The sequence below is a fragment of the Aegilops tauschii genome, chromosome 4 (assembly GCF_002575655.3).
Source record: "Aegilops tauschii subsp. strangulata cultivar AL8/78 chromosome 4, Aet v6.0, whole genome shotgun sequence".
Taxonomy (NCBI): Eukaryota; Viridiplantae; Streptophyta; class Magnoliopsida; order Poales; family Poaceae; genus Aegilops; species Aegilops tauschii.
Window position 1 is genome coordinate 512952164 of NC_053038.3, and position 13860 is coordinate 512966023.

At 43.3% G+C, this 13860-nt stretch overlaps 1 protein-coding gene across 1 annotated transcript; it reads left to right on the plus strand.

Annotated features, from left to right (window-relative positions):
• The first annotated feature begins 10610 nt into the window (after nucleotides 1-10610).
• Nucleotides 10611-13519, plus strand: LOC141022047 (secreted RxLR effector protein 78-like). The gene is made up of 2 exons (XM_073497926.1): nucleotides 10611-10651; nucleotides 13129-13519. The coding sequence occupies exons 1-2, from the start codon at nucleotides 10611-10613 to the stop codon at nucleotides 13517-13519; spliced, it is 432 nt and encodes a 143-aa protein (XP_073354027.1).
• The last annotated feature ends 341 nt before the right edge of the window (nucleotides 13520-13860 follow it).

The following is a 13860-nucleotide window of genomic DNA, read 5'->3' on the forward strand; positions in this document are numbered from 1 at the left end:
GTTGGATGAGTTTTACCATGTAATCGAGTTAGTTTTGTTAGGGTTTGATCCCTAGTATCCACTATGTTCTAAGATTGATGTTGCTATGACTTTGCTATGCTTAATGGTTGTCACTAGGGCTCGAGTGCCATGAGTTCAGATCTGAACCCTTAATGTTTTCATGAATATATTTGTGTTCTTGATCCGATATTGCAAGTTATAGTCACCTACTACGTGTTATGATCCGGCAACCCCGGAGTGACAATAGTTGGGACCACTCCCGGTGATGACCGTAGTTTGAGGAGTTCATGTATTCACTAAGTGCTAATGCTTTGGTCCGGTTCTCTATTAAAAGGAGGCCTTAATATCCCTTAGTTTCCAATAGGACCCCGCTGCCACAGGAGGGTAGGACAAAAGATGTCATGCAAGTTCTTTTCCATAAGCACGTATGACTATATTCGGAATACATGCCTACATTATATTGACGAACTAGAGCTAGTTCTGTGTCACCCTAGGTTATAACCGTTGCATGATGAATGCCATCCGACATAATTATCCATCATTGATCCATTGCCTATGAGCTTTTCACATATTGATCTTTGCTAAGTTACTTTTTTCGTTGCCACTGTTACCATTGCTACAAAACTGCTACTGTTACTTTTGCCACCGTTACCTTTACTTCCATACTACTTTGCTACTAAATACTTTGCTACAGATATTAAGTCTTTCAGGTGAGGTTGAATTGACAACTCAGCTGCTAATACTCAAGAATATTCTTGGCTCCCCTTGCGTCGAATCAATAAATTTGGGTTGAATACTCTACCCTCGAAAACTGTTGCGATCCCCTATACTTGTGGGTTATCAAGACCTTTTTCTGGCGCCGTTGCCGGGGAGCATAGATCTATTCTCTGAGTCACTTGGGATTTATATATGTTGATCACTATGAGGAATTTGAAAGATCAAAGAACTAAGACTTTTCCCTCAACTACGAGGGGAGGTAAGGAACTGGCATCTAGCTCTGCACTTGATTCTCCTTCTGTTTTGAGTAGACTTGCGTCACCTACACCTGCTATTGATTCTGATATGTCGCATGTTATTGATGATGCCACTTCTACTATGAATGATGCTTATGATGATACTACTTCTGTGCTTAATAATACTGTGCCACTAGGTGAATTTCTTAATGAACAACTTGCTAGGGTTAGAGAGAATGAAATTACTAAAACTGATGATATTATTGAAGATTATGATTCTCCCCCTAGATATGAATTGCCTGTTGTGCCTGAGGGCTATGTTATGGATGAACAAACTGCTAGAGACTTCTTTGCTTGTAATGATAGAGAGGATCTTAAGAAATTGTTAGTTAAGCTGGAAGAAAAATCCTTGAATGCTAGAACGAAATATGATCCTGCTTTTGCTACTTCACCTATCTTTTACGGAATACATGCCTACATTATATCGATGAGCTGGAGCTAGTGCCGTATCGCCCTAGGTTATAACTGTCACATGATGAATATCATCCAACAAGTCACCGATCCAATGCCTACAAATTTATCTTATATTGTTTCTACAAAATTACTGCTATCACTCTTACACTTGCTACAAAATTACTGCTATCACTGTTACTGTTACCGTTACTGCTCTCACTACTATCAAAACTATTAAACTTCTTTGCTACTGATCACTTTGCTGCAGATAATTAATCTCCAGGTGTGGTTGAATTAACAACTCAGCTGCTAATACCTTCAAATATTCTTTGGCTCCCCTTGTGTCGAATCTATAAATTTGGGTTGAATACTCTACCCTCGAAAACTGTTGCGATCCCCTATACTTGTGGGTTATCAAGACCTTTTTCTGGCGCCGTTGCCGGGGAGCATAGCTATATTTGTTGAGTCACTTGGGATTATTATCATATTATCACTATGAAGAATCTGAAGGATCCTAAACCGAAGATATTTCCCTCAAGCACGAGGGGAGGTAAGAAACTGCCATCCGGTTCTGCTTTAGATTCACCTTCTATTATGAGTAAACTTGCAACACCACCACATGCTATCAATTCTAATATGTCACAAGTTATTGATGATGCTACTTCTACTATGAATGATGCTTATGATGATGCTAGTACCTTGCTTGATAATGATGATGCGCCACTTGGTGATTTTCTTGATGAACAAATTGCTAGAGTAATACAACATGATGTTGTTGAATCTGATGATGAGCTTGAAACTGAAACTCCTGAAACACTTGCTAGAACTAGCCTTCCTAGATATGAATTGCCTAAGGTACCGGAAGGTTATGTTATGAGTGAAGAAGCAACTAGAGATATTCTTGCTTGTAAGGATAGAGATGACCTAGAGAAATTACTATGCAAGTATAAAGAAAAATCTCTGAATGCTAGAATGAAATGTGATCCTAAGTTTGCTACTTCACCTATCTGTATTGCTGATAAGGATTATGAATTCTCTGTCGACCCGGAGTTAATTACTTTGGTTGAATCTGATCCTTTTCATGGTTATGAATCTGAAACTGTTGTGGCACATCTTACTAAATTAAATGATATAGCCACCCTATTTCTCATGAGGAAAATTTTTGCTATTACTATATCCTTAAATTATTTCCTTTCTCACTAAAGGGTGATGCTAAGATATGGTTTAATTCTCTTGCTCCTGGTTGTGTGCGTAGTCCCCAGGATATGATATATTACTTCTCTGCAAAATATTTCCCCGCTCATAAGAAACAAGCTGCTTTAAGGGAAATGTATAACGTTGTGCAAATTGAAGAAGAGAGTCTTCCACAAGCTTGGGGAGGCTTCTCCAATTACTTAATGCTTTGCCTGATCATCCTCTCAAGAAAAATGAAATACTTGATATCTTTTATAATGGACTAACCGATGCTTCCAGAGACCACCTGGATAGTTGTGCTGGTTGTGTTTTCAGGGAAAGAACTGTTGAGCAAGCTGAATTGCTATTGAATAATATATTGAGTAATGAAAATGATTGGACACTTCATGAACCAACTCCGAAGCCAACTCCAAAGAAAATGGGTATTCTATTTCTCAGTCCTGAAGATATGCAAGAGGCAAAGAAATCTATGAAAGAAAAAGGTATTAAAGCTGAAGATGTTAAGAACCTACCACCTATTGAAGAAATACATGGTCTTGATAACCCGAACACAGGTAGTAGAGGTAAACTCTCTCCGTAGATTTGATGAAGGTAATATTCCTCATAATAAGTCTGCTAGTCAATGCTTTGATGAGTTTGATAATTTTATTATTAAACAAGAAAATTTCAATGCTTATGTTAGTAGACAATTGAAACGTAATGCTTACATGCTTGATCACCTGAGTAATTATATGAATAGTACTATTAATGATCTTAAGCTTATTAGTAAACATGCTTCCATGGTTACAACTCAAGTAGAACAAGTACTTACGGCTCAAGATGATTTGCTTAATGAGTTGAATAGTAAAAATAATGATAATGCTGTTAGGGTTATGACTCGAGGTGGTAAAATGACCCAGGAACCTTTGTATCCTGAGGGCCATCCTAAGAGAGTTGAGCAAGATTCTCAGAGAACTAATACTGATGCACCTAGTCCTCATACTAAAAAGAAAACGAAAACTGATAGGACTTTGCATGCTAGTGAACCTACTATAGACACACCTGAGAATCCCAATGATATTTCTATTTCCAATGCTGAGAGACAATCTGGAGATGAACATGAACCTAGTGATAATGTTAATAATGATGTTCATGTCGATGCTCAACCTAGTAATGATAATGATGTAGAGATTGAACCTATTGTTGATCTTGATAACCCACAATCAAAGAATCAACGTTCTGATAAGAGAGACTTTGTTGCTAGGAAAGATGGTAAAGAAAGAGAACCATGGGTTCAAAAACCCATGCCCTTTCCTCCTAAACCATCCAAGAAAAAGGATGATGAGGATTTTGAGCGCTTTGCTGAAATGATTAGACCTATCTTTTTGCGTATGCGTTTGACTGATATGCTTAAAATGCCTCCTTATGCTAAATACATGAAAGATATTGTTACTAATAAAAGAAAGATACCGGAAGCTGAAATTTCCACCATGCTTGCTAATCATTATTTTAAGGGTGGAATACCAAAGAAACTTGGAGATCCAGGAATACCAACTATACCATGCTCCATTAAAAGAAACTATGTTAAAACTGCTTTATGTGATCTTGAAGCCGGTGTTAGTGTTATGCCTTTCTCTTTGTACCGTAGACTTGAATTAAATAAGTTGACATATACTGAAATTTCCTTGCAAATGGCTGATAAATCAACTGCTATCTTAACGGACTTTGTTATTCTTGATATTCCCGAGGACGATAGTATGTCGATTATCCTTGGTAGACCCTTTTTGAATACTGCAGGGGCTGTTATTGATTGCAACAAAGGCAATGTCACTTTTCAGGTTAATGGTAATGAGCATACGGTACACTTTCCTAAGAAACAACCTCAAGTTCATAGTATCAATTCTATTGGAAAAATTACAACTATTACTATTGGAGGTTTTGAATTCCCTCTTCCTAATGTCAAAAAGAAATATGATATTCTTATTGTTGGGGACGTGCATATCCCCGTTGAGGTAACCTAGTGTTATTCGAAAATTCTCCGGTTTCATGTCATTCGGAAGAAGTTTGTTAATAAGACTTGATCAACCTTGTTAATGGATTCCTTTTGATGAGCATGAGATGGATGAATTTAGAAAGCAAAACTCTCTATACCCATCTTTTACTTTCTGTTATTTAGATTAAATAAAGAAAAAATAGTATTTTCTGTCAGATTTCTGAATTATCCATGCAATAAAAAAAGTCCCAAAAATAAAAGTTCTCCAAATGCCCTGGAAATTGGATATGATTTTTTATATAATATTTTAGAATTTCTGGTGCAAAGAACACACCAGGGGGCCTCACCAGCTGGCCACAAGGGTGGAGGGCGCACACACCCCCTTGGGCGTGCCCCCTGACCTTGTGGGTCCCACGTGGCCCCCCTCCACTTATTCCAGCACCCATCCACTCCTTCTTCCTCCAGAAAAAACCACTCCATTGCTCAAACTCGTGTTCTTGCTCATCTTGCTGCCATTTTCGATCTCCTTGCTCAAATCTCCATTCACAAAACTGCTTTGGGGGATTGTTCTTCGGTATGTGACTCCTCCAATGGTCCAAATAGTTTTTCTTCTAGTGCTTTATTCATTGCGAATTTTTGCTGCTGTGGTGACCATGTTCTTGAGCTTGCATGTCAAATTTATATGGTCCAAAGTAGTTTTGATGCATGATATAGCCTCTAGGCACTTGTAGGAGTAGTTGATATCAATTGTTTTGAGTTTGGGTTCACTTTTATTTTGAGTCACTAAAAATTTCAGAAATTTTCAGAGGAAGAAAATGTTGAGGAGATTGTTGAGAGGCTCCTCGAGCCGGGGTTCGAAGGACAAGGAAAATGAGGAGAAGGAAAATCCTAAGTATAATCTTCCTCGCGCCGCGGAAATTTGGCCGTGCGAATGGCCATGTGATGCATTCTTACAAGCAACCGGGATTTATGATGATTTCTATTATTTGACTGGGAATGCAGGCATCGCCGACTTCCACCTTGACCGGTGTAATCAGTATCTCTTACTCACTAATACTTTCGTGCATAATTTTCACTTTCATGCTAGGAAATCACCACCCATGGTAGACTTTCACTTATATGATGAGTACAAAGAAATGACGCTTTATGACTTTTATGTGGTTTTTAAATTACCTTATGAAGGTAGCGTCGAGGAACCACGTCCTAGCGATGTGGAAGGCCTTATTCATGAAATCACCGTAGGGGAAGGTAGAGGGGTGTCAGGAGCGAGAGTGTCTAGTATACGTTCCTGCTTTACGCTATTACTCATTATTTGCTGTTAGATGTTTAATTGGTCGTGGAGAGAGTGGAGGCCTTAGTGCCCCTGACCTTGCCATTTTATGCCACGCTTTACATAGAGATAGAACTTACAGTTTGGGCGCTATGGGTGCTAGACGGTTGAGTATGAACCGTACAACGGGTCCTATTTTCGGAGGCATCTTCACCTCCTGCCTTGATAAACACTGAGATACCCATTAGGCACTATGAAAAAGAGGAGAAACTGCTACCCACTATATATTTAGATTATGACAGCATGGTAGCACATAAGTTTATTCAACATGATGAGGAAAAGAGAATTATTTATAACCTTTAGCGAGAATACTTTTCAGATTATTACCTTGCCTGCACCTGTTTTGTTCGATATGCATTCAGGAAGGTACATTGTTTTGCCCGCGGACATTCATGCGTACTAGGAGGGGACACGATCCCCACCTCCCGAGCCAGAGCCATCACCTGATCCATACCAGGAGTCTATTTATCAGTGGGATCCACAGGAGCTCGCTAACCAGTGGAACCCCCAGAATCCTCCTCAGTACATCGGAGAGAACTACTTTGATCTGTGCGCATAGACCAACTTAGGCCAAAAGTCTAAGCTTGGGGGAGTACGTATTTCTCACCGACATTACATTCATGTTCACACACTCATTTCAGTTGTCGGTGCTCATACTTTTTCATTGTATTATCCATGCCAAGTTTATTTCTTTTCCTACTTTCTTCTTGTGTGTTTGATAAACCTTAAGAAAAATCAAAAAAAAAGTTGTAGCTAGTTTACTTTCTATGCATGCTTAGTAGTAGTAAAATTAGTAGAAAACCCAAAAAGATTTCTCGTTCTTCCTTTGCTTGTTGGGAGCTTTCCCGTGTAAATAGTTTTTCTCGTTCTTGTTCTTCTTCCTTCAGAAAAACAAAAACTCCAAATATTTCAGTGTGCTTCTTTGAAATTCTTTTCTTTTCTTTGGGGGTCGAGAGGAGAAGACCACGATGAAAATGTTGAGTGGCTCTCATATGCATTATTGTTGATCTAACAAAGAGCCCATATTACCTTGTCTTCCCCTTTGAATAAATGTTCGCAGATTCCAGCTTAGTCCAATGCACATGCACTATTATTATTATCCACACCGTTCGGTCGTGCGAGTTAAAGGCAATAATGACGATATATGATGAAATGATTGAGATGAGGTAAAGCTGGTATGAACTCGACCTATCTTGTTTTTGTAAATCTGATTAGTTCATCGTTCTTGATTCAGCCTATTATGAATGAAACATGTTTGCAATGACAATTAGAGATTATAGTTACTCATGCCATGCTTAATTAGTTAGGAGTTTATAATGTTTACTTTGCGTGCCAACATGGAAATTAAAATGGTTGTGATATAGTATGATAGGATGGTATCCTCCTTTGAATGATTGGAGTGGCTTGACTTGGCACATGTTCACACATGTAGTTGAAATAAAATCAACATAGCCTCTACGATATTTATGTTCATGGTGATTTATATCCTACTCATGCTTGCATTCAATGTTGGTTAATCTCAATGCATGTTTATGACTGTTGTCGCTCTCTAGTTGGTCGCTTCCTAGTCTCTTTCTAGCCTTCACTTGTACTAAGCAGGAATACTGCTTGTGCATCCACTTCCATAAACCCCAAAGTTGTTCCATATGAGTCCATCATACCTTCCTATATGCGGTATTTACCTACCGTTCCAAGTAAATTTGCAAGTGCCAACCTATAAACCTTCAAATGATAATCTGTTTTGTATGCTCGAATAGCTCATGTACCGACCAGGGCTGTCAATATCTTCCATACTAGGTGGGTTATTCTCACGATGAGTGGACTCCACTCATCATTCACAAGAAAATGGCTGGTAACCGGGATGCCCAATCCCATGCTCAAAGCAAATCAAATCAAAATAATTGCAAACAAAACTCCCCCAGGACTGTTGTTAGTTGGACGGTACCCGTTGTTTCAGACCAGCCGTGGAGTGTGCTTGTTGGTGGTGGGGGAGTATAAATTTTACCATTCTGTTTGGAACCGCCTATAATGCATGTAGCATGGAAGATACCGAGATCTCTTAGTTGTTATGTTGACAATGAAAGCATACTGCTCAAAATATTATTCAATCTCTATTTCAAAACTCGAGCTCTAGCACCTCTGCAAATCCCTGCTTCCCTTTGCGAAGGGCCTATCTATTTACTTTTATTACTGAGTCATCATCCTCTTATAAAAAGTACTAGTTAGCGAGCACCACTGTCATTTGTATGCATTGTTATTAATTTATATTGAGTATGACTGTGACAGGATCTCTTTTACCATGAATTACAATGTCTAGTTAGTCCTTGATCTTCAGGGGTGCTCTGCATTTATGTTTTGCGGTCTCAGAAAGGGCTAGCGAGATACCATCTTGTTATATCATATCATGATTGTTTTGAAGAAGTGTTGTCTTCCGAGATTTATTATTATTGCTCGCTAGTTGATTATGTCATTGATATGAGTAAATGTGAGACCTAAATGTTATTGTGAATATGGTTAGTTCATAATCTTTGCTGAAAACCCGAATGTTGGCTTTACATATTTGCAACAACAAGATCAAACAGAGTTTGTAAAAGTTTTTCTTTATCACTTGCAGTTTATCGAATTACTTGAGGACAAATCAAAGGTTTAAGCTTCGGGGAGTTGATTCGTCTCCAACATATCTACTTTTCCAAACTCTTTTGCCCTTGTTTTGGACTCTAACTTGCATGATTTGAATGGAACTAACCCGGACTGACGGCGTTTTCAGCAGAATTACCATCGCGTTATTTTTGTGCAGAATAAAAAGTTTTCAGAATGACCTGAAAATCAACGGAGATAACTTTTGGAATTAATAAAAAATATTGGCGAAAAAATCAGCAGCAGGGGGCCCACACCCTAGCCACAAGGGTGGGGGCGCGCCCTCCGACCTTGTGGGCCCCCTGGACCTCCACCGACCTCAACTCCAACTCCATATATTTACTTTCGGGGAGAAAAAAATCAGACAGAAGGATTCATCACATTTTACGATACGGGGCCGCCGCCAAGCCCTATTCTTCCTCGGGAGGGCAGATCTGGAGTCCGTTTGGGGCTCCGGAGAGGGGAATCCGTCGCCATCGTCATCATCAACCATCCTCCATCACCAATTTCATGATGCTCACCGCCGTTCGTGAGTAATTCCATTGTAGGCTTGCTGGACCGTGATAGGTTGGATGAGATTTACCATGTAATCGAGTTAGTGTTGTTAGGGTTTGATCCCTAGTATCCACTATGTTCTAAGATTGATGTTGCTATGACTTTGCTATGCTTAATGCTTGTCACTAGGGCTCGAGTGCCATGAGTTCAGATCTGAACCCTTTATGTTTTCATGAATATATTTGTGTTCTTGATCCGATATTGCAAGTTCTTTTCATGCAAGTTTTTTTCCATAAGCACGTATGACTATATTCGGAATACATGCCTACATTATATTGACGAACTAGAGCTAGTTCTGTGTCACCCTAGGTTATAACCGTCGCGTGATGAATGCCATCCGATATAATTATCCATCACTGATCCATTGCCTACGAGATTTTCACATATTGATCTTTGCTAAGTTACTTTTCCGTTGCCACTGTTACGATTGCTACAGAACTGCTACTGTTACTTTTTCCACCGTTACCGTTACTTCCATACTACTTTGCTGCAGATATTAAGTCTTTCAGGTGTGGTTGAATTGACAACTCGGCTGCTAATAATCAAGAATATTCTTTGGCTCCCCTTGTGTCGAATCAATAAATTTGGGTTGAATACTCTACCCTCGAAAACTGTTGCGATCCCCTATACTTGTGGGTTATCATCATGTCCCGCGAGCCATTGGTTGACCGCAATGCCAATGGCAAGCAGCCTCTTGAGCAGTGGTTGGCTGCGGAGGCGGAGCTGCGGTATGAGGCGGAGCTCTGTGCCAAGCTGCAGCGCGACTTGGAGGCGCGGGAGCGGGAGCGGTGGGGACGCCGCCGCCGTGGTTCCTCGAAGTGGAGTGCCGCAAGGCCGCCATGGTCGTTCCGTCCCCGCAAGCCAGCGTCGGCTGGGGTCCCATGGCGCCTGGCCCGTCTGCTGGTGCGGGTGGATCTGGCGCGGCCCCGTCAGGTCCTGGCTCCGATGACCACCCGCCCTTCGGCCAAAAGCCTAACCTGGTGTTCCTGTGGGGCCAATTTTACCTTGGCCAACAACAACATCTCTATCAAAGTTATGGCCGCCTCTTCTGAGCCCAAAGGCTTCAATAACCTCTTTGATCCCTGGATGCTCCTGGACGACATGCCTCCCTTGCTCCGTAATGCTCCCTCTATGATGGCCTTTGCTGAGCTCATTGGAAAACCCATTGAGGTGGACGCGGACTCCCTTGGCCGCCCTGGTCCTGTTCGCGTGAAGGTTTGGTGTCGCTTCCCGGATCGGATCCGGGGTTTTCTGGAGATCTACCCTCACACCCAAGGCTTCCGCATCAATATGCGCCTGGAAAAGGCACCCACTCCCTCCACTCCCAAAACTGCTGCTTCCTTCAAACCTGATGACAAGAACAACGATGATCCGAAAGGTGACCAGTCCAAAAATAATGTTGGCAACTCCAGCGCCTCCCCCTTCTTGGAATCTACGTGGAACAACATGGGCTCGCTTGCCAGAGGGCTTTACCCCAACCGTAAACCACCCCAAGGGGGGTGAACGCAATGACGCCATGGAGTGCGACAAGGAACAAATGGGTGCCTCTATTGACGGGTACGTCTTAGTGTGCTCCATATGCCGGCTCGGCTGTCCTTCCCTTCCCTATCCGGCATTGTTGACTTGCGGGAACGAGAGCTTGAGGGCTTCCCTGTTCGGGCGGCTGCCGACCTCTCAAGGACCAGAACTTGTCCCCTCGCTCCAGGGTGGAGGTGGGCTGGGTAAGCCCCCCTCACTAGGAGTTCTCGGCGGACAAACTCACAGAGAAACTTGATCAGCTGGACGAGTCCATTGAAGATGCTGATGATGGTCCTGTCTCTACTTCGCCCAGCCAGAAGATCACGACCCCCACCTCCACCGCCCGCAAGAGCTCTCTCATCCAGCGCTCGGGTGAGACGGCAATGCAGCGAGCGGAGCGGGTGGCCGCCGCCAAAAACCTCGATCCTCCGGGTACTTCCATCCCCCCGCCTTTACGGTTCTTGATAAACTCCCTGATGATCATTTGTTGCGCGTAGCCCAGGACTCGTGTATTCGTTTTAACCCAGTTAATACTGCCCCGATCTCCCCCTCTGAATTCTTGTCTGTTATTCGAGCCAATGAGTTGGGCAGGCGTCGTTGGCAGCAGCCAGGGCTGCCGTCAGCGCCGCCCCCCTGGTGACTCCTGGCACTGATCAAGTTGTGGTGGCACCCACTGATCTGGTGTCGGACGGTTGTGGCCGTCCGGCCACCGTTCGTCGCAAGAATCGCCTGTTGGCATCTGGACTTTTACCTTGCAGATCCAGTCTGTGCATCAAAAACCTATCTTGCAGATGAGAGTTCTGTTCTGGAACATTCGCGGTTTCGGTGCTCGGGGGCATCGCGATCAGCTTAGAGACCTTATTTGTGCCGCTAAACCTGATATTATCTGTCTACAAGAGACTATTAAAACTAACTTTCGACCCCAGGAACTACATTTGCTCTTCTCTGACCTCTTCTCTTGGGTCTGGTCCCCTGCTCTTGGGCTATCTGGGGGCCTGTTGCTTGGGACGTGCAATGAAACGTGCGAACTCCTCTCTTCCTCCCTTGATCGGATCTTTATTAGTGCGACGATTCATAACAAGCTCGATAACTTCTCTTGGGAATTGGTGAATGTTTACGGCCCCGCTGATCACTCTTTATCCTTAGTGTTCCTTGACGAGTTGTCCTCCAAGATTGCGAGCTCTAGTTCGCCAATGCTGGTTGGTGGTGATTTTAACATGCTTCGTGACCTGGCGGACAAGAACAATTATCATTTCAATTGGCATCTCGCCCACCATTTCAATGATTACATCAGCAATGCCGCTCTTCGGGAGATCCCTAGAGTTGGGGTTTGATTTACCTGGTCTAATATACAACGTAACCAAGTGTGTTGTGTTCTCGATAGAGTCTTTATGTCGATAGGTTGGGAGGACCACTTCCCCTTAGTCTCCCTCTCCACGCGTCCTAGCATTGGATCGGATCACACACCTCTAGTGGTGGACGGAGGTGTCAGGGCCAGACAACCTCCTTCCCAGTTTCGCTTTGAAACTAGCTGGCTTCTTAATGAGGATTTCAAACCCATTTTAGCTAATAAATGGGCTGCGCTTGAACGTAATTGTGTTAGGTCCTTTGGCCCTCTCGACGACTGGAGGTACTGATCTCAAAGGTTGTGCCAATTCCTTTGTGGTTGGAGCGGTAACCTCCGTGCGGAGGCCCTCCGTTCTAAAGCTTCTCTATCTTCCCAGATCAAGCTTCTCGACTCCTTAGCTGATTCCACGGGCCTGGATTCTGCCGGATGGGAGAGCCGCTACGCCCTTGAGTCCCAATTAGTTAATCTCCACCGTGTGGAGGAGGTGTACTAGAAACGGTGATGTAACATCTCGCGGATCTTAAAAGGGGATGTGAATACTACGTATTTTCAGGCCATTGCCAATGGTCGGCGCCGTCGTGCCAACATCTCTACCCTGATTATTAATGGCATACCATGCTCGGATATTCAGACCATCTCCAGCCACATCTATGACTTCTACTCCACTTAGTGGTCGCCCGAACCCTGGTATTTGCTTTGCCTCAAGTGCTTTGTCAGGCGACCAGTGCGTCTCTGAGGCTGACAACTTCTTTCTCATGTCTCCCTTGTTGTGTGAGGAGATAGACGCTGCGGTGGCTTCATCGAAGTCTTCCTCTACCCTTGGCCCGGATGGGTTCTCGATTCCCTTTTTCAAAGCATTCTGGCCATTCATTAAAACTCACTTGTACCACATCTTCTAGGGTTTTTCCCTCGTCACGGTTGACTTCTCGTGGCTGAATTATGCCTCTCTCACCCTTCTTCCCAAGGTCAAAGGGGCTGACAACATCAAGCTTCTCCGGCCCATAGCTCTTATCAATAATATCACGAAGTTACCCTCTAAGGCTTATGCCTCTAGATTATCCCCGATTGCTCACAAGATTATTAGTCCAACCCAAACTGCTTTTATCAAGGACCATTTTATTCTTGATGGGATTATGGTCCTTCATGAGCTCCTTCATGACATCTATAGGTCGGGTAAACAAGTCGTGGTTCTTAAGCCCGACTTCGAGAAGGCCTACGATTGTGTTCGTTGGTCGTTCCTCCAAGAGGTCCTTCTTGACAGGGGTTTTGAGAGCTCCTTCGTCATGCGGGACATGCAGCTAGTCTCTAGCGGCCACACGTCCATCACGATCAACGGGGTGGTTGGCCCGTTCTTCAAAAATGGTCGGGGCCTCAGGCAAGGTGACCCTAGTTCCCCTCTCCTGTTCAACTTTGTCGCTGACGCTCTAGCCAAAATGATGGATTCTGCGGTGGCCAGTGGCCACATTAAGAGCGTGGCCACCAATCTCTATCCAAATGGCATCTCTCACCTTCAGTACGCGGACGACATGATAATCTTGATCGAGAAAGACGATCTTTAACTGGCAAACCTTAAGTTCATCCTCCTGTGCTTCGAATCCTTGTCTGGGCTCAAGATCAATCTTAGCAAAAGCGAGGAATTTGAGGGAGTCCTGGACTAAGGGGTCCTCGGGCATCCGGCCTGTTATCCATGGGCCGGACTGATGGGCTGTGAAGACATGAAGGCCGAAGACCGCACCGTGTTCGTATTGGACTCTACTTGGCGTGGAGGGCAAGCTTGGCAACCAACTATGAAGATTCCTTCTTATGTAACTGACTCCATGTAAACCCTAGATCCCCCCGGTGTCTATATAAACTGGAGGGGTTAGTCCGGAAAGGATATATTCATTACCATATTCACATA

Coding starts and splice junctions, on each gene's coding strand:
- LOC141022047 (XM_073497926.1), top strand. CDS start 10,611: ATGGAGTGCGACAAGGAACAAATGGGTGCCTCTATTGACGG. Junction 10,652..13,128: donor ATGGGTGCCTCTATTGACGG/GTACGTCTTAGT, acceptor TGACATCTATAG/GTCGGGTAAACAAGTCGTGG.